The following is a 27613-nucleotide window of genomic DNA, read 5'->3' as shown; positions in this document are numbered from 1 at the left end:
TGTTTCCAAGCCTTCTTCTGGAATCGTGCTGGCTCTTTGCGAGCCTCCGGTTGTGTTTCTACATTGATCTGTACGGACATTGTTAGTTCCTGAGTTCCTCTTCATACTGTGCTGGAAGCAGTGGCCAGTCAGATCAATTTAGACACTGCAATAACAATAGGCAAACTTATCTCCCTCCAGACAGGCCTCCTACACTTCCTGCTCTTCCTGGCATATTTTGAGAGCTCGCTCCCCTCTTCCTTCTCCTTGGGGATTTTAACACTCATAACCCTCTATGGGGTGGTACTGCAGGATTGTTGAAGACTGCTGGTAGGCCTTGATGTCTGCCTCCTCAGCACAGGATCTCCGACACACCTTTGAGTGGCATGTGGTGCTCGACACTTTTTTGGCTATTGATCTTTCTGTATGTAGACCTGGATACCTCCCCTCCATTCCATGGGGAGTTCATGAAAATTTATGTGGCAGCGATAATTTTCTGGTACTCTTTATCTTTCCTTAAGCATCGCTCTTGCAGACACCTTCCCAGGTGGGCCTTTACTGATGCAGATTTAGTTGTGTTTTTCTTGGCTTCCACACTCCACAACATGACAGCATTGGTGAGTCCATACAGAGCTTGACAGAAGCCATCCATTTGACAGCTGCTTCTGCATAATTCCTTCTTCCTCGGGGTCCTACCTGATGGAAGACTATCCCTTGGTTGACCCCTGAAATTGCTTTGGCATAATTTCTCTCCCATGGTGCTCTCCTCGGTGGCAGACTGTCTCTTGGTTGAACCCTGAAATTGCAGTGGCTATTAAAAACCAACAACAATACTCTCTACCACTTCTTTTGGCATCCACCTCTCGTGCACATCTCCTAGCCTTTACATGGTTTCGTGTCAGGGCCCATTATCTTCTTAAACACCAGAAACAGATTTGTCGGGAACAATGTCTCTGCCGTACGGCCAAATACTACCTCTTCACAGGTGTGGGCAAAGATGAGGTGCATTTTTGCCTGCTGTGCGGTTATCCTCACCAGGTGGACACTATCACTGAGCATTTTGCCCAGGACTCAGAGTTGGTGCACTACCTGCCCACATTCCCCCTTCTCGAACACCATCTGGTATGATTCCCTTTATCTTTCATTCCCCACCACCTGAAGCCTTATATTGCCCTGTTCAGTGAGTAGGAATTCACCAGTAGCCATGCTCTGTGCTCTGACAAGGCTTCCCGACTGGAGTGGGTGCACAACCAATTGCTTCAACACTTATCAGTGGGTAGCCAATGTCATATACTTGGCCATTATAACTGTCTCTGGAGCAAGGGGTAATTCCCTTTCCAGTGGCTAGAAAGTGTTGTTATTCCAGTTTTGAAATTGGGTAAACTGGCTCTTCAGATGAACAGCTATCATCTGATCAGTTTAACCATTGTCCTCTGCAAGTTATTTAACATTTGATGAGTCAAAGGCTGCAGTCTGTCCCCATCTGGATCTGTACCTTGAGGGCCAGTCCCTCAATGTGGTAGACTCTCATTGTTTTTTGAAACTGGTCTTTCATGCTCTGTTGACATAGCTCCCCAAGTGTTCGTCAGCTAAAGCAGACACGTTGGTTGCATCTACCTCAGTGCTCTTCAGTGCCTTAGCAACACCAACAGGAACATGGATCACTGTACTCTGACACTGCTCTTCACAGTATTGGTCCAGTGCTGTCTAGATTACGGGAGTCTTATATACGCTGGCATGATCTTCAACATTACAGTTTGTGGACCCAGTACGCTGGCAACTTGTGCCTTTTGGACTAGCCCTGTGATCGGCTGCGTACCGGAGCCAGGGGTTCCATTGTTGTGGGCTCTGCACAAACAATAATTTGGTCGTAACTCTTCAGGCTTTCCCGGCGATCTAATGACATCTTGGGTTGTCGGGTGTTCTGCCGGATATCAGCGTCGTACTTGCACGATATTTCGGTCACGTAGCTCGTAACCTTCATCAGGTGTGACCTGAGACTGCTCCTCGAGTGGACCTGGTCCAGTATTTATGCCTATGGCCTTCCCCCTCCACCAACGGCTGCAGGCGCTTCCTCTGTGGTCCGCGCCCATTCCCTGCGACCTGCTGGAGCGTTGCTGCTCCGTTTTCCGTCCGCTGCGGTTCTAGGTGTTCCCTCTGCGGTCCGCGCCCACCAACCCCGCTCCTGGGGGTTTCATCTACGGTCTGGGGTACCAAGCGTTCCCCCTGCGGTCCGCGCCCGCTCACCACGACCTGTTGGAGCGTTGCCGCTCCGTTTTTCATCCACTGCGGCTCTGGATGTTCCCTCTGCGGTCCGCGCCCACCAGTCCCACTTCTGGGTGTTCCATCTTCGGTCTGGTGCTCCTGGCAGTCCATCAGGGGCTCATTTTCCATCTCCATGTCTCTGGTTCTTCTGTTTGTGCAGTGTTGCAGCTGGCCCCGTTGCTCCTTTAACAATTCCAGAGCCGGATCCCAGGCTCTGCTTAGCTGGTAGTAGAGAAGGTACGGAGGGGGGGGGGGGGGTGTAAGTAGCGGAAAGGAGAGAAATAAAAATGAAAGAAATTAAAAGACTGGGTGTGGCGGTGAAATAACGGCTGTGTTGTGCTGGAAGGGTAACAGGGAGGGGGCTAGATGGGTGAGTACAGTGACTAACGAAGGGTGAGGCCAGGAGGGTTACGGGAACATAGGATGTATTGCAGGGAAAGTTCCCACCTGCGCAATTCAGAAAAGCTGGTGTTGGTGGGAAGGATCCATATGGCACAAGCTGTGAAGCAGTCATTGAGATGAGGGGTATCATGTTTGGCAGCGTGTTCAGCTACAGGGTGGTCCACTTGTTTTTTGGCCACAGTTTGTTGGTGGCCTTTTGTGTGTCACTCAACAGCGTTAAAAAAAGGTGTGTTATAGAGTCTAGGTGTGTGGTGGAGTGGATTGGATAAGCACTTTCCATGCAGGTTGTTACGAATTCGAATCTTCTGAGGGGCAGAAAATTTTTTCATTGTTAAATCTTTATCAAAATGGTCCTCTCGCCCTTTGTGGCCGTTCATGTGGACAGACAGCTTGTTGGTTGTCATGCCTACATAGAATGCAGCACAGTGGTTGCAGCTTAGCTTGTAGATCACATGAATGGTTTCACAGGTAGCCCTGCCTTTGATGCGATAGGTAATGTTAGTAACTGGACTGGAGTAGGTGGTGGTAGGAGGATGTATGGGACTGGTCTTGCATCTAGGTCTATTACAGGGGTATGAGCCATGAGGTAAGAGATTGGGAGCAGGGGTTGTGTAAGGATGGACGAGTATATTGTGTAGGCTCGGTGGATGGCGGAATACCACAGTAGGAGGGGTCGGAAGGATAGTGGGTAGGACATTTCTCATTTCAGGGCATGGTGAGAGGTAATCGAAACTCTGCCAGAGAACGCCTGGAGTCCTTACCCAATCCGTTACCCCCAGAAACCATCCTTGTAACCATTGATGCCACTTCCTTATACACAAATATCCCGCATGTCCAGTGCCTCGCTGCGATGGAGCACTTCCTTTCACGCCGATCACCTGCCACCCTACCTAAAACCTCTTTCCTCATTACCTTAGCCAGTTTCATCCTGACCCACAACTTCTTCACTTTTGAAGACCAGACATACCAACAATTAAAGGGAACAGCCATGGGTACCACTGACCGTAATTATCCTCCCATCCTTGTACAAAAACAAATCTCCCTTGCCTTATCTTTCCAGTCTCCCACCACACCCCACGTCCCACAGTCTGGCCACAGAGGAGCAGTCCCCTCGTAACTCAGTACCATCCAGGACTGGAGCAACTGAATTACATTCTCTGGTACCAGGATGGCCCATTCGTACGCCAGTGAAGGCTTCAGTGAGACCCTCGATATATTTATAGAGGGACTGCTCGTCACTGCAGATGCGACAACCACGGGTGGCTAGGCTGTATGGAAGGGACTTCGTTGTATGAAATGGGTGGCAGCTGTCATCTGAGATGATATCAGTTGGGAGCTCCACATCCACACCCTACCAGCCTGTAATTTACAGGAATTGGATTTTTTGTGTGTACATACGTCAGCTGTCACAGACCTTGGCATGGGATTGCTGCATGAGGATTGTGGTTTCATTGGGACCTCTGCATTCGGACAGAACAAAAGGTAAAAGATTCCCAATGAGGATCTGTTATGCATATGAAGAGGTTGCTTAAAAGACAGTAGGATCACAAAACAAGGGGGGAAATATTGTACTCTTCGGATGGAGACTGAGGTCATGTAAAAGAAATAGAACAATTGAGGTGGTAAATAAAGCAGAATGTGGGAAACAGTAATCGGAAAAAGGTAAAAAAAGAGAGTAGTTTTATAATTCTGTTACCATTATACTTACCCACTAACAGGTATATCCTGTTACCTGTGGAAGAAGAGGAGCCTCATTCATTTGTAGAAGAAAATAGGATGCAGCAGACTAATAATGATGGTTTGTAAACAGAGTTGAGTAGTAATAGTACTTACTGCTAGGCAGGTGCCATGGGAGGAGTGTAGGCGAAGAGCTGCGAGAGAAATTAAGATTAAGGTACCTGTTTACAAGTTCTGTAAAACCTAATGCTAGCCTTGGACAACAGGTAATAAAGGATTTGAGTACATAAGATCCAATATTGGTAGCTGGTGGAGCAAGCAACAGACAGGCCAAAGAATATAATCTGAGGAGTGGCAGTGGTAAGCAGGGTGCAGTAATCCCACACACATGTGGATTTTGTTGAGGTTCTATAGCAGCATGATCTACCTGGTATAAATAAAGCTGTAAGCCAAGTTAACCAGGAATTGATGAGGATGAGACTGAGTTTGAGTGTGGCTCACTGTGGTGTTTCGCCAGTTGCTGATGTTGGCAAGTGGGAGTACATAAGATATAATCTAACCCTTTCCAGGAGAGGGAAAGATAGTTTAGCAGAAATGCTAACTGAAAAGATAAGGAGCGACACTGTCACCAATGATAAAATTCTTGCTGTTATGGGTGTGAGAGGTGTGCCTTGGCTTAATACCTCATTCAGTCATGCTGTTAGAAAAGAAGTCGAGCTAAATGTAGTATCAAACACTAAAGAAACTTTCATGAATAAAGTTACCATGGCCCATCAGTTTCTTTGATGATTAAAAAATAAAATCAATGGACTTTTTATCTTTTTACATGGTCTACGGTGTCAAAAGAAATTTGATGACTTGTGTCTATTTGAACGTGAATCAGTATGATAAACACAGAGGACAATAAATTAGCTAACTTTTTATTCCCATAGGGAACGTATGGAGAACTTGAGGTATTGTCATGTGTTTTAAAAACAGCATCAAGTTGCTTGTGCTTAGACCAACAATATGAAATGTGTGTTTGTGAATTGCTACCACTGAAAAACCTATTTGTAATTTTTACAATAACAACCTCCACTGGGAAATTTTGTTATATGGGATGTTTCACAATTCCCATTACAGGATTTTTGCGGTTGTAGAGATGATTTACTAGATAAAGTTTTGGTAAGGAATCCATGTCTGGAAATGTACTGTTTAGATGTAAAATATGTTTGAGACTGGATCACTTTGAAATCTCACACTTTTGTTCTAATGAAATGATTCAGATCTCGGTACCTTAGAACCCTGATCTATATGATGTCATGGACAATACGAAACTTACTTGCTGTGATACCAGCCCATTGTTCAGATGAGGCCATGACAGAGCTCAACTGAAAGAAGATCCAATCACTAGTGTTGGTTGAATGTTAGTGGCATTGTAAGCTTCTTGTCAAGTGAAATGTGCCAATTTGCATAGGAAATGACTTTTGACACTGTGATTTGACTTCCATGTTTACAGGGGACATTATGGACTCATGCTACATCGACATTTATGGACGTAAGTTCCTTGTCAAAACTTGGTACATAAAGTTCCCTCTACAATCTCTAGAGGCCTGTAATAGGAATTGTGAAACACCCTGCATATAAAAAATTGATTTGTTGTACCACTTAACTGACAAAAGAAAGGAAATGTGATAATCAGCAGAGATTTAAATTTTGAAATGAAATTTCTGAAATATTCAGGTAGAAGAAACAATTTGGGAATTACATTTATAACTTGACATATATTTTTGTTTTTTGCCACCAGAAGTGCAAAGCATAGCAGACAACAGCAATACACTTATATATTTGTAGGTGAACACTGAATCATTTATAGAATATCATCTCTGACCATGCTGCACAACTAGTCACACCTAATAACTCCCTGATCACAGTGAAGTGGCATCATGGTTAATGGAGAGGAAAAGGAAATTTCCAAGGCAGCCATATGGTAACTTGAGTGGACTGATGTGTGTGATGTAACAGATATCAATTCAAAACCTAGGTGGGTTTTCATCAATCTCTTAACATTTTCTTTCCAAAGAAATCAATGAAGTATGACAGTACTGAGATAAAAGTACTGCCTTATGGATTACAAAAGGAATCAAAATAGTGTGTGGAAGAAAACTAAAATTATGTGAAGTTGTGCAAACAAATAGGACTGGTTTCCAATTTTAGGGAAGAGTGTACTGTAGTAAGTAAATTAATTACAAAATAAAAAAATAAACCTCAGCATAATGTCTGAAATTAACCATGCAAATAATAAATCTAAATCTGTATAAGAAATTGTCAAAAGAGAAATTCGAAAATCAGTTAAGGAATGTGAGGATTTAGTTATTAAAAGAAATGCCAAATAGTAAATGATAGCAGTCAGACAGTCAATATATTTACTTATCATTCCCTGGAAACTGCTCAGAAGTTTATCATGGGCAATTCAAAGGATAAAAAACAATACACTAAACGCAAGAACCAGTCTCAATGCCACTTACGTACAGCCAAATCAAATTACTCCATGCTCTGCCAAAGAAATTAAGAATATAATTAACTCCCTCAAAAGCAAAAACTCTCAAGGTTGATACCACCTCATGTCAATTATTAAAATCATGCTCTTCACATACTTGCAGTGTATTCAGTCCCAGGGCATCCATACCTGGGGGTAATGGGGAAGGCGCCTCCCCCCCCCCCCCCCCCCCTCTCCCCAAAGCTCTCAGAAAGGTGAAAAATTGTAGTGTAGTCAGGTGTCTTTCTTTCAAGAAGATTATTTAAGTGTCAGTATTATTACTTACAAAGTTGCCATTCGTCTTCTAAAATCTCTGTACCGAAGCTCTTAGCCCCCCGCCCCACAAACTGTTGTATGGGCACCTTTGGCTCAGTTGCATATGCAATACAAGACTATTACTATCCTCGCAGGTTGAAATACGCTATTGTCAGACAAATGGACAAAAAGGTAGCAAGACTTTGATAATTACCATTCAGTGTCGCATCTTACCAACTCCTCGGAGTTACTGGAAAAGATTATTTATGCAAGAACAGTAACTCATCCAACCCAAAATAAGGTAACATCAACTTCAGTTTGGATTGTGAATGGGTCTCTCCATGTGCCAAGTCCCAGTTTTTAAATTGGATTGTACAAAATTTAAATGAGAAAATATTGTCTACTGGTATTTTCTATAACTTGTTGAAAGCACTTGATTGTAGAGTTCACATTATTATCCCAGAAAAGTTTAAATGTAATGGTATCAGAGGCATTGCTAGGAACTGTCTTCTTAACAAATTAAAAGAAGGCATAGTGTCAATTCAGTAGACTCGGGGAGTGTATACAGTGAAACATTGTCTTCAAAAAGGAAATAATCACTATTAGTTACATCAAAAGTATTGGTATGGTGTACCCTCTTGTTCTTGTTATTCATGAATGGTCTCTCATTTTACATCCAAGAACCTGAAATTGTCCCTTTACTAATTATGCAAGTATTATAATCAGACACAATGGAGAAACTACAACAATTTAAAAAAGTGAAAATGATTAACTGCCCATTGCAAAAGCACAAGGTCTGATCACACTGTTAGAAACTATGCAAGAATAAAAATCAATAAACGAAACAGAATATTCTAAATTTTGAGATGTTTTTATTCACCTGAATCTGTGCTGATAGTCACTTGTTAAAGACCTACTTCAAAGTCTAAGCTCTTCAACTTTTGTATTATGGATAGTAACAATCTTTTGGGATGAAAATGCCAATAATTAGTTTCCTTTTTTTCTATTTTCATTCAACAATATGTTAGAACATCATATTTTGGCCCAATGTTTCGTTAAAGAAGAAAGTGTTTACTGCACAGAAGTAGCAAGGCTAAAATGTGGTGTCTGCTTTTTAATGTAAACGTCTAAGCTTACAGTGGTCTGACAGTACATTTGTTACTGCATGAAGTTTGTTGTCAACAACCAATCCCAGTTTAAAAACAACAGTAACATTCATAAATAAAATGCTAAACGGAGAAATGACTTATACTATCCTTCACTCAGCCTTAGTGTGGCACACAATATAGTGATCTATTCAGCCATAAAGATCATTGACTGCTTTCCCAGCCATGTGAAGAATGTCTTACATAATAAAATTAGCTACAAATATAAATTGAAATTATACCAGTGTGAGATCCAGCTGCATAGGAAAATATCTGAATGAGTAATAATGAAGAGTGATTGTGCGTGTGTGTGTGTGTGTGTGTGTGTGTGTGTGTGTGTGTGTGTGTGTTTGCTTGCTTGCAAAAGACAATCATGTAAACTGTCATCAGAAACTTCCTGGCAGACTAAAACTGAGAGGGTGTATCACAATTGTAAGCTGACTGACTCATTCTGCGTCATACTGAGAGATCACAATTATTGTCTGCGTAACTTGCAAATAACTAACAGTCATCTATGCTTGTAAGTATTCTTATAAAAGAGTAAAGAGCAGACATGATCCAAAGAAAAAGACACTCATCCCACACACACCCCATGTCTCTCAGCAGAAAGACATATAAACACTGTCTCCCCATTATCCACTGCTTGACAAGTGATGAGAGGTAATGATAAAAACGGAAGAATATGTTTTTTTAAAAAACTGCTGCTTTTATGCTTGTGTTAGTGCGAATAAATTACCAGTTGTGAGAAATGTATATTAGTGGCCATTACAGATATGCCCTGCATTGGCTGCTTCTTCTTTTTAATGTGTAATTTGACTCATTTCACATTCCTGAAGATTCTTTTTCCTGATACAGTTTACAGATGCTCAGATGAATGTGTGAATGAATGAATCACAAACACAAAACTGCTACATATATCTAATTGTAAATGCTGAATCATATCCCTCAAGATTTTATATTGATCATCAAAGTTCACAGAGTATTTGATTAATTGTATGTAAACATATGTTTGGTATTGTAATTGTTGATGTTGGTGAAAGTTTGTCAGTGAACATAGCAGTTTTTCATAGTTATCAACAGTTTTCAGAATAAAATCTTCACTCGGCAGCAGAGTGTGCACTGATATGAAGCCTCCTGGCATATTAAAACTGTCTGGACTGAGACTCGAACTCGGGACTTTCCTTTTGTGGGCAAATGCTATACCGACTGAGCTACCCAACATGACTCACAATTCATCCTCATAGCTTTTATCTGTCAGTACCGCATCTCCTACCTTCCAGGCTTCACAGAAGTCTCCTGTGAACCGTGCAGAACTAGCCCCCCTGGAAGAAAGGATATTGTAGATAAATGGCTTAGCCACATCCTGGGGGATGTTGTCAGAATGAAATATTGACTCTGCAGCGGAGTGTTTGCTGATTGCTGATCTTAAAATAATATGCCAGGAAGTTTCATATCAGCACTGAGTGAAATTTTTATTTTGGGAACACCCCCAAGGCTGTGGCTAAGCCATGTGTCTGCAATGTCCTTTCTTCCTGGAATGGTAGTTCCGCAAGGTTCCTAGGGGAGCTTCTGCAAAGTTTGGAAGTTGTGAGAATGGGTCATGAGTCATGCTTTGGTAGCTCAGACTGTAGAGCACTTGCCCACAAAAGGCAATCCCAAATTAGAGTCTCGATGTGGCACACAGTTTTAATATGTCACAAAGTGTCATATTAGTGCACACTCTGCTGCAGAGTGAAAATTTAATTCTGGAAATTTCCCCCCAGGTTGTGGCTGAGCCACGTCCCTGCAGTATCCTTTCTTCCAGAAGTGCCAGCTCTGCAAGGTTGGCATGCGAGGTTCTGTGAAATTTGGAAGGTAGGAGACTAGGTACTGGAATGATTAAAGTTGTGAGGACAGGTCGTGAGTCATGCTTGGGTAGCTCAAGTCAGTAGAGCACTTGCCCGGGAAAGGCCTGAATTTGAGTATGTTTGGCACACAGCTTTAATATGCCAGGAAGTTTCATCAATGGTTTTGTTTATGAAACTAAAAATTATCGTATGTAAACTCCAAATTATGGAAAAAATTGAGTCGTTACTTGTGCATGCCCTAACATAAGCATTAGTCTTTTTGATGCTTGGAAGAGATACAGGATTACTTTAGCATTAAAATTCACTCACTTTTTTTAAAATTCAGTTCATGAATGAAGTGGACACCTTACAATGGAAAGCCCAATTTGGAACATTAGCAGTTACTGAAAATATTGATTGCTACTTTCAAAAGGACGACACATTGCAATGCAGACAGAATGAAAAGATTGTTACACACTAAGCTTTTGACCAGACCCTTCAGAAAAGAAAGGAAACCACACATTCACACAAGGCGGCACCCCTCATGCACACGACTGCCATCTCCGGCCATTCTAGCTGGACTGCAACTGTTGAATCGAATGAAAACAGCTATCAGGAGTGGAGCAGGAAAGGGTGAGGGATAACAGAGTATGGGTGGTGGAAGAGAAGAGTGATGGCTGGCAGTGTGTGTAGGGACTACTGTAGGAGGGGGAGGACAAAGTTTGGCAGCATCGAAAGGCTATGTGGAGGGGGATGGGGATGAGCAGGGAATGGAAAAAGAGAGAAGCAGAGAGGGGAAAAGACGGGTGGATGCCTTGGCAGAGAGTGAAGTGAATGGGAAGAGATTATAAGACAGAGGGGGCCAGAAACTGATGGATGGAGGGTGTGTAGACAGTAGATTATCGTAGGTTCAGGCCGGGATGAGTTTGGGAGTGGAGAATGGATTGTAAGGATAACTCCCATCTGCATAGTTCAGAAAAGTTGGTGATGAAGGGGAGGATTCAAACGATCTGAGTTGTGAAGCAGCCATTAAAATCAAGCAAGTTATGAAACGTCCTGCCAGATTAAAACTGTGTGCCAGACTGAGACTGCAGGAGTTTTGCAGGCAGACTTCTGTGAAGGTAGGAGATGAGGTACTGGTGGAAGTAATGCTCTGAGGATGGGTCGTGACACGCTTGGGTAGCCCAGTGGTAGACAACTTGCCCACAGCAGGTGAAGGTTCCGTGTTAGAGTCTTGGGCCGGCAAACTGTTTTAATCTGCCAGGAAATCTCATATCAGTGCACACTTGACTACAGTGTGAAAATCTCATTCTGGAAGCATGGTATGTTTAGCTGCATGTTGTGCCACAAAGTGGTCTAATTTGCTCTTGGCCACAGTTTGACAGTGGTCATTAATCCTGGTAGACAGCAGGTTGGTAGTGGCGCATTTCAGGGCTTGATGATAGACAATCGAAGCCCTGATGAAGGATGTTATTCAGTTGTTCCAGTCCAGCGGAGTATTGGGTAATGAAGGTTGTACTCCTTTGCTGGTTCTTGGTGATGGTGGGAAGATTGGGGGTGTGTGGGCATATGGCATGGGAAATCTGCTTGTGGGGTAGGTGTGTGGAGTAGTGCTTGCCTGCAAAGACCTTTGTGAGGCCCTAGCTTGCCAAAACCCCAAACCACTGGTCTGATTTAGGTTCATTGATGATATCTTCATGATCTGGATTCAGGGTGAAGGCACCCTTACCTCGTTCCTTCACAACCTCAACACCTTCTCTCCCATATGCTTTTCTGATGGTCCTCCTCAACCCATTGTGCCACCTTCCTAGTCGTTGGCCACCTCCTCCACAAAGACTCCATCCATTCCTCTGTTCACATTAAACTCACCAGTCACCATCATCACCAGCATTTTGGCAGCTGCAATCCCTTCCACACCAAAAAGTCACTCCCATACAGCCTGGCCACATGGAGATGGCTTATCTGCAGTGACAAAATCGCCCTTGCCCAGTATGATGGTGTCACAAAGGCCATCACAAATAGGCACAATCCACCAGATCTAGTCCACAGACAGATTTCCCATGCCATATCAACACGCAACCCCAATCCTGCCAACACCCCCAAGAACCAGCTACAAAGGAATGCCCACTTCGTCATCCACTGCCATCCCGGACTGGAACAACTGAATCTCATTCTTTGTTGTGGCTTTGATCATCATGCCCTGAAATGAAGGACATCTAAGCCAAGATCCTTCCCACCCCTCCTAAAGTGGTGTTCCGTTGCCCACCCAACCTCCACAACAACCTAGACCATACCTATGCCATTCTCAATCTCAACCCTTTGCCACAGGGATCATACCCCTATGAAGACCCAGATGCTAGACCTGCCCAAACCACCCATCCAGCACTTCCTATCCCAGTACTGTCTCAGGTTTCTCCTACCCCATCAGAGGTCGGGCCACCTGCGAAAACAACCATATCTCATATCAGCTCTACTGCAATAATTGCAAAGCTGTTTGTATTGATATGACTACCGACCAGCTGTCTACTGGGCGGAGAGGCCACTGCCAAACTGTGGCAAAGAGCAAGGTAGACTACCCTGTGGTGCAACATGCAGCTGAACATAACATGCTTGATTTTAATGGCCATCTGGATCCTCCCCGCCACCATCAACTTTTCTGAACTGTGCAGATTGGAGTTATCCTTACAACACATTCTCCGCTCCCAAAAGTATCCCGGCTTCATTTTCCGGTAATCTACTGGCACCACACCCTCTGCCCAACAGTTTCTGCCCTCTCTGTCCTATAACTTCCTCCCAATTCCCTCACCCTCATTGTGCTCAGTCCCTGCCAGGGCACCCAGCAGTCATTTCCCTTCTCTGTTTTTCTCCTTTTCTGCTCCCTGTTCCTCCGCCCACCCCCACAGCCTCCCAATGCTTGTCCTGCCATCTTCTACATGAAGCACTGCACACTCCACCGACAGTGCTCTTCTCTCCACCTACCTGTACTCTGTTATCTGTCTTCCTTCCCTGCCCCACTCCTGACCACAGTTGTGTTTGTTGTCCTTTCTTTTCTGAAGAAGGTTTTTGCCTAAAGCTTAGTGTGTAACAAACTTTTCATTGTGCCTGTTTGCATCTCAGTGTTTCATTTTTACAGTGAGTTGGAATCTATCCTTTTTGTAAATGGACACCTTAACAATTACATTCCAGCACTGCACCAAAACTGTTCTGCTGTATCTCGCCCTTTTGAAAGATCTGGTCAGTTTCAAATTAGATTTACCAAACATATCATTTCCAACACAATCTATAAAAGTATTTGTGTTTTGTGCAATATTTTTATGTTATGTATGTGAAACAGTGTATTTTTTAACCTGCTAAACACTCATTTATCTTAATATCCCACATATACCAGTAACTCAGAACTTCAGCATTACAAAAATGAAAATAATTTTTCTGTTACAGGATGCTTGGTATTATGATGAATTGGATATGCAAGAAATGGAAGCATTTGATGACCCAGATCCTGACTCTGATTATGATTATGAAGAATCGTATACAAAGAGGAAAAAGAAGTCAAAGAAAGCTCCAAGGACAGGTGACTCACCAGCTGTGAAGAAACCAAAGGTTTGATTTATTTTGTAATATGTATGTAATTCAAGGCTGACATCTTGTCCTAGCGACATGTCTGAATATTATTCCTTGAAACAAACTATAACTTTGTTTCCCACTTTAGTGAAGATATAAATGAGAGAACTGGCAAAAAAGAAACATTCTGGAAAATACTATGTATTTTTATGCAACTTTTGCTTTCTATTAACTAATTAGCGAGGTCTTTTCGTGGCAGTTACGCCATAACTACTGAATATGAATGTCATGTTATTTCTATCTATGTCTACATCATTTCCATGTTTTATTTTGCCCAAAACATTTAAATTATGTTTTTCTTTGTGTGTTTGCATTAGGGTCAGGGAAGAGGTCGCAAGAAAACGAATTATGATGCTGTCTCTGATGCTGAAAAACCATTTGCCTGTGAACGTAAGTTGACACAATTTATTAAATTCATGATAATGGACAATGAACCAGAAAATAAGCATTTGCAGACTACAGTTGAGGCTTATTTGCTGGTTTCCTTGAAATGTGTATTTGAAAACTCTAATTTAATAATTTTTAATCTACAGACACGTTTTAATTTGCCATTCTGACAATTCATACCTGTACTGTTTCATGTTACGCATAATTTTGGGCATCAGAAAGTTATTTTGATACACTATTAATGTAGTGCAATCTTTTAGTGTTTATTAAATTGACTTGAGCTGTAAATATGTTTCACAGTTGTCAAAACCTACTCATTCTCTACTTGCTTGGTGTTTGTAAACCACTTATTTGCTCTGATCTGTTATGCTTGCAAGCTGTTGTGAAATCAGTGGAATGCTGCTTGCTACAAGATAGTCTTCTTGCTTCATAGCTCACTTCTGCTGGTGGTGGGAAAACTTGGGGTTCTTATTCAACGGAACTTAATAAGTGAATGAACTGTTTCCATATATGATAAAAGGTTTTTAGAGCAGATAATCACAGTACTGGAAGTTCTATATCTAGTATAGGGAAATTTATTCTCAAAAGCCTGGAAAACAACATGAACAAACTGCGTACTGTGTTTTACAGAAGTGAGGTTGGTTACCATCCATGCATCAGTTTTGTTGTTTAGTGTTAGTAATTTCTGATTATACTGTATTAAAATGTTCTTTCATGTTACAGAATGGTCCTCCTATTGTTCTCATTTTACACTAGATTTTCCTCTACCCCATACTTTTCTTCAATTAACACAGTACTGAGTAGTTTTTCTGCCCTGTGTCAGAACAGTTGACGTGCCCTGGCCCTTTCACCCTATTTGCTGTGTGTGCTTAATGTCAGGACAGTTCATGAACATATAGGTGTAGTGTTACCTGTATGTATATGCTTTACCATCTCAGTATGTTTTCTTTCACATTCAGGTAAAGGCCTTTGAGTAGACCATTGAAACTGAAACATAAAAATATATTCCTTTCTTTATTATGATACATCGTGTCCCACTTAACTGAAATTTTATTTTACTTTGGTATTAATATTATAGGCACTGATGACTGTTTACCAGAGTGTGCCACATTAGTAAAATGCCTCCTGCCTCGCTTGTTGAAGTGGTTGTGTATCAACACTTTTCGTCATCTCAAGACATTTAGTGTTATACAAGCATATTTTCAATACGTTTGTTGGAATTCTAATTATTAGAATGGTTGATAAATACAACTTAAGAATTCTTCATACTAAGACACGTGACACGTGATTATCAGTTTACTTACACACAATTACAGAAGACTCAGACTAAGAATGTGGCCATTGTATGCATAATAATGGCTAGTTTGGGCAAATACAATGTAGCTATTTAATGAAACCAAGTTTGTTAATATGAATAAATCTAAATATATTATGAATGTTAATAATACATGAACGGGGCAAGTATGTAACTAGTAGTATTAGGAGGAACTCGTCAATTAGTTCATGAATCAGAAAAACAGAGAAGATGGGATGAATAATAACTTTTTATTGAGTGATAACTCTACATTCTGAATCCACCTCATTGATTAACCATTGATTTAAAAAAAGTAAATGTCACTGTAATGATGATTGCATACAAATGCCATATGTTGTTGCCTCGTTGTTTCCTAAGCATGTACCCAATGAGCGAGGGGGGCAGGGTGGCTGCCCCTATCCCATCCCTCTATAAAAAGAATTGTCACAAACCAAACTCGTATCCTGTCCCATCAGACAGACAAGACTGAACTAGTTCAGTATCAAATAGAAGAAAGCCGGACACGTAATTGACATTAACTTTTAGCAAGTTTACCCAAGGCTATTATTGCAGAATCTTCAAACTATTTCATCACTCAGAACAAAACTAAGTTTCATCCACTTCAAATTCTGGGTACACCCTTTGTCTTTGTTAGGTAGCTGTATCGTTTTACTGTTTGTTATAGAGGCTTTTAAGGTAATGTAACACAGGTACTTTGTGTGTTAATGATTGCTTGTACCTCTTACCACCAAAATAATCTCAACATTCAAATTTACTCATTTGCATATTATATTGAGCTGTGTGTTATCGAGTAGCCATTTGGCTACCTGTTATTCTTGAGTTAGCATTCTGCATAAAGTACCCTTGTTTTAAATTTTTTCCTCCACTTAGTAATATGTGCTTTTTAGTCTCAGAAAATTAAATAATTTTTAATACATTTTTAATCAAAGCACAGATACTTCAGTTTTAAAATTAAAGAGTCAGTAGAAGTGTTACTGCAATTGTGGTTTACACCACACTGATAATTTCAGTAACTATTACAGATACCCCTTGGTGCCTAAAATGAATGCAGTTAGTAGTACTGCCCTTTTGAGTTCAAATGTTGAAGTATATTAGGGCCTTAACAGCACTTTTAAAATAATTTTGAAACATCAGTTGTTTTCATATTTCATTGTGTTGATTTCTATTAATTTGGATGTTATGGCTAAAGATTACACGAATTCATTTTTGAAAAATGACAAATCCTCCTATAAGAAGAAAAAAAGGCTTGACAAATGTGTATTAAGCTTTGTGTTTATCATGATACCTGTGAAAGTGTTCTCCCTTCCATAGTTCCTGTGTTTTTGAGGCACAGGACAAAAATTTCTTAGTTTTCAGGAGAGAGAAAAATGATTTCCTGTACTGAAAATGAAGCATTTTATGTCCAATCTCTTTTGATGCCAGTTTGGGTTCAGAATGTGTAGTAACAACTACCAGGAGCAAAGACTGACCAACAGATAATTGTTGGTATAGTTTCAGTAATGTCACTGAAAATAGTATACTAGAGTACAGAATGCCATTATGCATTACTCCAAAAAGCCACTGAATAGCATGGGCATGTTTGACTGTGCAGTTCTCTTTGATGACATTGATGTACTTAAAAAAAGAGAAATTCTTTATGAATGCAAAGAAATCTCTTTATCAAAAAGAAAAAAACACCCACATTTAACAAATAGTGGAAAAGTTTTCGGAAAGTAAACAGTTTGGCTTTGTATTCCTGTTTGAGGCATGCTAAACACTAATTACTTAATGTGAAAGGGTGATACAAGATGCCAAGAAACTTAGATGTTAATATCTGCTTGTTAGGGCATTCATAAATGCTTATCTCTTTTTGGGCGAGTACCACTTTCCACTTACATTATCAATCAGAGGAGTGCACACTGTCCACATGCAGTCAGATACGGATTCTCCCTAATTGCTAGGAATGGTGCACAGTGTGTAAATGATTTGTGCCTTGAGATTATCTCAAGGCATTGAAACTTATTCCATAAGTTTCTAAGTGTGATTTGTAACCAGTTACCCATGGTTCCAGAAGACATGAACTGATAAACAACAGAAACTTGTGAAAACCAGCTGGGCAATTCTCCAGCTTGTCAATTTTTGTATCAAGATATTGGGAGTGTAAAAAAGAAAAATATTTTATGAGCATTCTTTAAATGTTTTTGTCTTTTATGTTTTTAGTATACAAATGTCTTAAGTTGTAACAAAATAAAATATTTAGAGTTTGTACTTTATTTTTGTGTATTTAAAAACTTGTTTCTTTCTTCCCAATTATTGTTGCTGGCTGCTGACAGCTAAATGTGCAGTAAATGTGTCCAAATTATAACATTACTGGAAAGTGATTCCTCACCATGATTTTCATCTCCTGGCTGGTGTTTTGCTGGTGACTATAACTGACATGCATTTCTGACACAATACCCATCTTCTACTGAGGTAAATAAGTTGCATTTCCTGTTTTGTCTTTTTTAGGATTGCAGATACCACAGCAAAAATTACTGACTTAAGGTATAGGTTATAATCCCAATCTTTTGTTGTAAACTAACTCTACTACATGTCTGATTCATCTCAGAGACCTAAATTTAAATGATAATGGCATATTTTCAAAATAAAGGAGACCACTCACCGAAAAACAGAAGCATTGAGTTGTCGACAGGTACATACAAAAAAGAAAGAAAACGTGATAGCTTTTCAAGTAATACTCTTTTGAGCTAGAGTGCACGCCTACACACACACACACACACACACACACACACACACACACACACACACACACACACACACACACAAAAGCTTGAAAAGGATTACTATGAAATCTAGCAAGTTCTCTTTCTTTCTTGTGTGTGTCTGTTGAGGATTCAGTGCTTCCTAAGGATTTACATTTTACCAAAACTTCTCTACAGAATTATATTTACAAAATAGCATTGTATGATGAACTCAACAATGTTACATCAGTTTATTCAATAGACTTTGTAATCAGAGATGTAACTTCGTAGATTGTGGGCAAGTTCCAGACTAAAAGTCCGAAGGTCCATGGTTTGATCAGCCACTTTGATCTGCCACTTATTTTTTTCTTTCACCAGTAACAGTAATTTGTTAATGTGAAAAATGCTAAGTTGCATTGTGGTTTGGAGTTGGCCTAACTGTAGGTCCCCCAATAACTTGCTGAGTAAGCCACTCGAAAGATAAGGCAAGGACTAGCATCTCTTTTAGGGAAACATCACCCAGTGAATCATCGTGCTGTGTTCTAACGAACCTTTGGATTGGGGATAGCTTTCCATTATTTAGCCAGTGATAAATGTTTGTATATTTTGTGATCTGGTTGTCTTATCTCAGATTTTTTACATATTTGAAAATGTTTTCCTTCGTTCACTGCCGAATTTTTGTCGTGTTATAGTCTAAATGATAAAAACAGTAAACTGACATGCAAACGATGTGTTTCCAGTATCTTGTGAATGATAGGTTGATGTGGTCCACTGAACTACCCATCATTGTTTAACTTTTTTTGCAATTATCCTACATCAGAATAAAGTTTGGATTGTTCTTAAAATAAGTATTTGCCTAGTGCCTGAACAGTGTTTTTCAGACTACAGATGACATCTACTTCAGTGATTTGTTAAACTGTAACCTTACTTTCTCCTGTTTTACCCTTAATAATGATAGTTTTGATATTAACAGTGTGTCAGTGTTAAAACCAAGGTGAAGTAAAAATTATTAACCTCAGTATTATGGAAACAACAAACAAATGTGAAGGACAGAAAATTTCATAGCAAAACAAGTGCATGTAAAAATATGGAATAAATCTGAGAAATTTGAAGAAATTAAATGGGAAAAGAGAATGACACTAAAAGTATGGTAGATGTGGGGTAGCATCATTCACCTTTCTATGTGTAAACAAAGTAGAAAATGGTAAGAAAGGCAATTGATGCAAAAGACACTGCTTGGAGAGATTTTTAAATTGAGCAGAGTTATCAGGAGCAATTTGGTCTTCGATTGGGGTTGTTAATAATCATTATCAGATCAGTTGTAAAATTTCTGCACGCAAGCACTAGGGCGTTTTGCTACAGTTTAATAATTTCTCTCGAGGTCACTGAGGGAAAATTTATGTGAATGTTATTAAATGCAGTGAAAATGAAAATAGATGAAAATTAAACTCTGTTTGATGTAAACATTTACTGAAACCATAAATGAGAGAGTGGACAGAAGTGAAAAAAAAGACTAGTTACATGCAAAGAAGTGTGCCTTAATTACCATGTTTGCTGTGTCTGTGGTTGATTGAAATCACAAGAAGAAGTAAAAAATAATAAATTAAACATAATCGCCCTCATCAGCAGCATCCATTTGATATTTACTTCTGGGTGAAGGCCTTCTCCAACTTCACCATCCATTATGTTCTTAAGCACCAAGCCATGTGTGACAAGACACTGGAGTTAGGAGAGTGGCAGTTCAAATCTCCATCCACCCATCCAGATTTAGGTTTTCTGTGATTTCCTAAAGCACTTAAGATGAATGCTGGGTTGGTTCCTGTGATAGGGCACAGCTAATTTCCTTCCACAGTCTGAGCTTGTGCTCTGTCTCTAAGGACCCCATCATTGATGAGACATTCAACCCTAATCTTCCTTTTCTTCTGAAGCTGCTCTTTAATGATTTCTCACGTCATTATCCAGCTTCTATTAGGTTGGCTCCTCTCTGTTTCCTTATCTATTGGAACCTAGCAAAGAACTTTCTTGGTCTGTGTACATATCATGCCCACCTGTGAGTATCTGGAAAGTTATGACCAGCATGATGATTTTAAAGTGGTGTACTTAAGTTTCAAGAAATTTATTGGGATTGAAGGACAACATGATTGACAAGGAGGAACATTGTAAGCAAAAGTTAGATAAATAATCAAGCTGCAAACTAAGACATCTGCAAAGTTTGTTGTACATAAAACGTGTCTTTATGATTTGGGAGATTTATTAAGTTTTCATGAATTTGATCATACGCTGGTTGTGTTTTATCGTACTATGAGCAGTTTGACAAACCTAGCAGAGTGGGATTGTAAAACTGTATACATTTGCAAAAGCAGAGATTATTATTGCAGAATGACACTTCCTTTTCCATTTTGATGAAAAGTAATTAGAAAATGACTTTATGTGAAGTATCTTGGAAATTAGGATCCTGTGTTGGATGAGTCTTGATTGTTTCCAAAGTTCGCAGTTCAGTGTGTAATGTCATCAGGCAAGTAATTATTTCATTATTTGCTCCTAAATTTGTCCCTTATCACATCTAGATGAATTAGGTGAATCTTCCTACAAACATATTAGTTTGATTTCCTATTTCTTGACAGAAGCCATGAAGTTTTTCTGTTTCTGTATTAAAATTTGATTCAAAAAGTTAGCTGTCTTTGAAATTCATAAAATTATTCAAATTAGCAATATTTTTTGTTTCAATAAAACTTTGGACACCAGAATGCTGTAGACTTATCTAAATTTTTTATGTAATGCACTACATCATCCAGTTCAAAAAAAAAAAAAAAAAAAAAAAAAAAAAAAAAAAAGGGGTAACTACATGAGAATAATAGATTGGACAGCAAAACAAGCAACAAAGTTGTATCAAGCTGATTTTGTTTCCATTGACAATTGCTCTGTGATAAGACTCAGTGGCTGTTTTAAGGTTTCTGAGGTAAGAATGTTTGAGGGCCTTATCAGTTTGGAAACTCCTTCACAACTTCATCATAAATTATGTATATACAGAGTGGTAAAAAAAAAAAAAACTGGCCAGGAAAATATTTATGAGATTGACATGGACGTGACCCTTGTTAATTAACAGGAGAATTGCTCATCATAGAAAATGCTAGAAACCATGAGTTCAGTGCACCAATCAGTTGCCGTCATAAGTTTGCACTTGTTTATCTCTGGCATGCTCTGTTGTAACATGCTGTGTCATAACATTGAGTGAGTGAGAGGAGCAGATGTGTGTGGTGACCAGTTGGATGCAACACAAAATGGTGCCATGTGTTTATTGTAGAGTGTTATGCAAGCACAATTCATTTAAAATGTATGCAGAATTGTTTGTGCAGGAGTTTAAGATTGGAAATGTTTAGGGAAAGTGTCCAATGAAGTCTGCAATGCAGCACTTAGCAAGGTGACCATGTGGCAAACAAATTTTTGTAATTTTTTATATTCATAGTACTTGAAGTTCAAAACACAATTATCATTTGCCTAAAGTAGTTTGATGCAACTCTCAAAAATTCTCAAGAAAATAAATTTGAAATTTTCCAAGCGGCTTTAATACCCAAAAGTCAGATTAGTTTTTTTGAGAGGCAGTGTAGCTCTGTGATAGAATACATTCCTGCCACATGTGGAGCCTGGGTTCACTTCTTGTCTGATGCAAATTTTTGAAAAAGGGTTCATATTCGTCAAGCATTTTTGTGAAGTGTAAAATGCATGTTGTTGTGGTCTTCAGTCCAGAGACTGGTTTGACGCAGCTCTCCATGCTACTGTATCAACCATACAGTAAAGCTAAAAGCCCTCAGCAAAAATTATGGTTGTAGTTTCCCCTTGCTTTCAGCCATTTGCAGTACCAGCACAGCAGGGCCGTTTTGGTTAATGTTAGAGGGCCAGGCCAGTCAATCATCCAGACTGTTGCCCCTTCAACTACTGAAAAGGCTGATGCCCCTCTTCAGGAACCACAAGTTTGTCTGGCCTCTCAACAGATACCCCTCCGTTGTGGTTGCACCTATGGTACGGCTATCTGTATCGCTGAGGCATGCAAGTCTTCCCACGAATACCAAGGTCCATGGTTCTTGGAGGGGGGTAAAATACATAAGTATGGAAAAAAGTGAGTAGCACTCGAGACTGATAATCATGAAATTGCTGGTTTGAATCTCATTTTGATCTCTTTTTTCCATTCAGTTCGAATTCCTATGTCATTTAATTATAAAATTCATCAAATAAATGCAAATTGATTCACAACTAACTTATTTTTATCAAACATGCACATCTCCTTATTCGTAACTATATATTGCACACAAAACTCTAGTTTTTGTTACAAATATAAATTCTTAATTACTGATCCTCCGTCAAAGATTTGTAGTAAAGATTGTTGAAGCTAAAAGAATTACACATTAAATTTCTTCTATTTTTATATATTTTATACTTCACAGGAATGTGCAAAGAACATGAACCTTTGTTTAAAAACTTACCTCAGCCTGGAATCAACCCCGCCGCTCTCCCCTCCCCCACGTCATGTGAGCATTCTACCACATAGAAACACTGCCTGTCGAAGAACTGATCTTACTTTAGGGTACTAAAAATGCTCAGAAAACTTCAAAGACAGTTTTCTCTAAAGTTATTGAATGTTACATCGAACTGTTATGGGATGTGGAAATTTGAGCTCTGAACTTCACGCATTGTAAATATAAAAAGATATAAAAATCCAACTGTCATGTGGTCTCCTGTTAGTGACAAACTCGTGTGAAATGTACCCTATAGCCAAAAGGGGGGTGGGGTGGGGATTTTAACTATCTGAAAAGAGTTAACACAGAAAAATCTTGCTCAGTTACAGGAAAGCTTGGAACACACAACTACAAAATCTCAAGCGGTAATTAATAGGTCGCCTTGTGAAACATTGTTAAAAAGGCCTTTCACCTGCATCCTTACAGATTTACTGTTGTGCATGAATTAAAGTGACCAGATGAATTTTGTATGTTGAATTCTGCTGGTGGCGGAATCGGCTTCTGGATCTTCAGTTTTTCATTTCTCCATATGAGGCCTTGTTCAGCCTGTCAGGATATGTGAATTCACAGAACATGTCCACTTGTGCATCAAAAAATCCCTATCAGTATTTTAAAGAGCTACTGCATATTCTCAAGACTGGTGTTTGAATGGCTGTATGAAAATTTTCAGCAAGATTTGATGTGTTCGATGAGCAGATGCTGTGTTGTCTCTTGGTCACTTAATCTCTCTAACAGCGATTGTTACCTGTTGTGCAAATTGAAGTATCAGCTGTACTCAAATAATGCTCACACACTGGACAGCTACAGCAGAACATTGAAAACGCTGTTGCTGCTATCCATCAGGCAGAGTTGCTATGAGTGTCTTCACAGTTTCACTCATTAAGCGCAGCCATTTCCAGTGCCTTCTGTGATGTTCGTTAGCAAAGGCCAATTCTGCACCAGTCTTATTGTAAATATATTCCAGGTCACTTTTATCCCCCCCCCCCCCCCTCTCTCTCTCTCTCTCTCTCTCTCTCTCTCTCTCTCTCTCTCTCTCTCTCTCTCTCTCTCTCTCGTGTGTGTGTGTGTGTGTGTGTGTCACTTCTATTAACCTGTTATGCAACCATTATTCTTAATGAAAGAAAATTCTTTTGTCTTACATTATATAGTTAGTAACAAGGAAGATGAGACAGGCAGAAGATAAATTTGGATGAGTCACACATGTTGAGTATCTCACTTTGAAACACTTGTCAGTGTTAAGTGTTCCAGTTCTACACAAAAATAAGTGTATTACTATAAAGTATGTCAGTTGGTCTTAGGCAAACTGTCCAGATTAACATCATCAAATGGCCCATTATTGACAGTTCTGTGGTATTAACAGCAGTGATACAAAGATATCAATCTGGACATTTGTATCCCCCACCTTCAACACTCTTACTTCCAAAGTGGAGGTGGGCACTGAATCTCCAATATTGCAACTTATAAATAATTAGCAGCTTTGCTGAGAGAGGAGGTACAACAGTTAAGACATTGGACCTCCATTTAGTAGACATTAGTGTCAAATCTCTATCTTATTATCAGGATTTAGGTTTTTCCACATTTTCTCTAAACTGCTTACAGGAAAAGCTTTTCCTACCTCAGCTTGTGCTCCATTTTTAATTACTTTGTCATGCACAAAACTATAAAGACCAATCTTTTTCCCTTGGTATCATGATTCTTCTGGCCTTAATTTACTAATATCTCCTTCACTCTTGGGTTGTCCATTCTTTTCCACATTCTGCTGTCATCTTACCTGTTTAATCCCTGCATTTTTATTCTGTCTATGCCATCAGTTTATATCTTCATGCCTTTTGTTGTTAGTATGTCATTCTATTCTCTTCCAAACATAAGTTATTTGGGGGCAGAAATGTTGCACTGTACTAGAAGGAAAGTATCACGCACATGTTGCGTACAAGTTAAAGTTTGTTTTGCATTGAAAATTACAGAACATTGGTCTTCACCACATATCAGTTTCCAAATTTTTGTTCTAATTAAACCTGCAAATACCAAAATTCGAAGAGAGCGAAAGAATAGATTCTTGTATATTAAACTCAACAAAAATCTAACTTGATGGTTCATCTTTTATATAAGTTTATTGCTCAGGGAAGGGAAGATCACCTATGAGTAAATTTTGAGTGCTTTTACAAGGCAGTTTTTTGTGTTACTGTCTATTTTTTTACATAAACAAATTTCAATGCTGACAAATAGATATCAATAATGATCATTATACTGTAGGAGAACCAGCTTGTGAGGTAACTGCTTGCAGTTCAATGTGTATACATCTCAGTTCCGTATTGACTGTCTTTTATAAATGTTATTAAATCAACTCATTTCCTATTGACAAGAGCTTCTTTTGCACTGACTGTTCAAATGAGAAAACATTTTACTTGTCCTGCTGTTTACGATCATTACTCTAGTAACCTATACCACATATGTTCTATAAAGAATTTCTTTTGTTTAACATGAATTTCTTCTTCAGCTGGTATAATAAATTACTTTGCTTGTCACACTTCTTGGTATTCACCACAAGCTTGGTAACCATCTTCTGGTCTGCCGCTTCTTCCTAATTGTAGGTTTAGTGCTGCCAAAAAAACATCCTTTTCTGAAACTCTCAGGACACTTATCTAACTGAACTTGTTACACTTCATTTGATAAAAAAACATTTATTTTCTTGAAATGAATGTACAACACATTCATCAACAATTCATATGACAGTACCTGACTGCTTATAATCAATAGACCTCACACGTCTCATATAATTATTTTTTTGAGGCCTTAAGAAACAAAATCCGTGAAAATTTTATGCAAACTTTGGGCTTAAATTGCACAGACTAGCAGCCAAGAAACCCACTGCATTAAGCAGTTAGCATCTGATCTTGCACAAACAAACTACTCTGCACACGCACATGCTAATATAAAAGGTGTGCGTTAGATGAATTATTGCAGCCCTCGGCCAAAATGCTGACAATGATCGTAGTGAAATTTCTTGCTGATGGAACAATTTCCCCCCCCCCCCCCCCCAGTATGTCTAAAGCATCTATTTGCCACTAGAGAGGTGTCTTGTAAATTAAACTTTCATTAGGAAGCTCTGTTTCATTAAAACTTGTTCAGTTCATTTAACAGTATGTAACTTATTTGTAGTAAAGTGATGTGATGTTGCAAACTAGAAAATTTGTACATCAAATGTTTTCATCTACCAGGTTCCATAACACAATTTTTACTTGCTTTTATGTTTCAATTATAGGTATAGATTGTCACAGGTGGCTTACTGTCCTAAAATTCTAATCTCACTATTGCAAGGCATTTGCCATGAAGTCCAATTTTTTGATCAGTATTTCTGCCACATAAAGCTTTGACGTTTAATAATGCAACAGGAAAATACAGGTGGAGAGGATGTTTTATGAAAGTTCATTTCTGCTCTAGTATACTCTTGTTTCACTACATTCAGAAAATAGGTGTGAAAGGGGATGTCACCAATGTTGTGACTAATAAAAATGAGTGCCAACTACTATTTTAACTGTAAAAGACAGTTGATTGGTAGAAAAAGTTGTCACTCTAATAAGAGGCTTTATTATTTTTTATTTTTTGAAGAGTTCTTCATTTGTGCGAAGCCCTTCAAAAGACACAGTTAAACACTCCATGAATTGACAGACCTGGGATGTGGAACATCCTTTACTAGCTCTCAGATAAAATTATCGAGATATTAAATGTGAATAACAGTAGAAAGCTATACTCATTAGTGAAAGTGGAGGCTGTCGCACATGTGCCAAACACATTTGGATGTAAACAATAAGCCCTAAATTTTCAGATCATGTTTGCTTGTTTTTTGAGCTGTACAGATAAAATAAGTGCAGAGCTATGGGGAAATGATAAAGCAAAGAGCAGTGACAGGCAGACAGTTCTTTAGATCAGAGAGATTCTTTAGATGAGAGAGACAAAGGAAATGTAAATGTCTTTTAGAGTTCTACGGATAAATGTGGATGCTTTGGTAAAGTGAAGAACAATTACAGAAAGGCACTTGGTGTGATGAAAGGGATGAAGGAAACTGCAGTGGTCAAGTGCAACATACATGAATGAAATTTAAGAGATAATAGCAATAAAGGAGGATTGTTTGAAGACAAGCTCTGCTGCAGAAGGAAAGATTAGGTCTAGAATCAACTGCTGCATTGTGCTCCCAGTCTTGTCTTTCATGCAGGGCATTAGTTTAATAGTCTGCAGCATAGCATCTATGGAGTTTGAATGAATGGGAGAGGGGCACTGGCAGATATAAACTTTGAGCTAGGCTGTAGTTAGAAATCTACACCGTTAAAAGAGATGCTGTCTGCACCACTTCTGGAAGTCCCTTGATCCGCTTCTGCCATCCCTTGATCCACATCAACAAGCCCATGGATATTAAAGTTTTTTGACCAGTGTGAGAATACACTATTTTACAAGAAAAAACACTATATCTTTGATTTTCTTCTTGCCAAAGATAGGAAGCAAATTACTGCCAAATTAACAATTTCAGTTTTGTTTCCTGCGTTAATATATTGTCAGCTTTTTCCACCATACGTGAGATTATATTCATAGTGTTAATTTTATTAATGCACTCTCAGTAATGTTTACTCCAATGCACTCTTTAGGTGGTCATCCAAGCATTAAAAAGGATTAGCAGTCAGTAACAGGAAGTTAAGAATTCACACCTCACAGATAGCCAGCAGCCATGTATGTCATCCAAAACATCTTTCACAGATTGCAAAAACGACAAAGTTGTGGCAACACAGTCAATAGTTGCAGTCAGAACAGTCACAGCTAGAAAGTAAGGATGGAAACAGACTTCTGCTAAACCTGGGTCTTGCAAGCATTCCAAGAATGCCTGCTGATTGCTAGTTTTCAGCTAACATTATAAGAGACATTCTATACTGTCTCATGAAACCACATTCATCAACAGCAAAGATAACAATTTGATGAAAATTGTATGATAATATTGAT

At 39.3% G+C, this 27613-nt stretch overlaps 1 protein-coding gene across 3 annotated transcripts in view; it reads left to right on the top strand.

Annotated features, from left to right (window-relative positions):
- Nucleotides 1–27613, top strand: part of LOC126236301 (zinc finger protein ubi-d4) — a 223512-nt gene that overhangs the window by 85385 nt on the left and 110514 nt on the right. For all 3 annotated transcript variants that reach the window (XM_049945499.1, XM_049945498.1, XM_049945497.1), the window contains exons 5-6: nucleotides 13506–13667; nucleotides 14006–14078. In XM_049945499.1, coding sequence (XP_049801456.1) covers nucleotides 13506–13667; nucleotides 14006–14078 — 235 coding nt within the window. The remainder of the gene's footprint in view (nucleotides 1–13505; nucleotides 13668–14005; nucleotides 14079–27613) is intronic.

This window comes from Schistocerca nitens, chromosome 2 (genome assembly GCF_023898315.1).
Source record: "Schistocerca nitens isolate TAMUIC-IGC-003100 chromosome 2, iqSchNite1.1, whole genome shotgun sequence".
Lineage (NCBI taxonomy): Eukaryota > Metazoa > Arthropoda > Insecta > Orthoptera > Acrididae > Schistocerca > Schistocerca nitens.
Note: the sequence above shows the minus strand (reverse complement) of the source record. Positions and strands in the feature narration are given on the sequence as shown.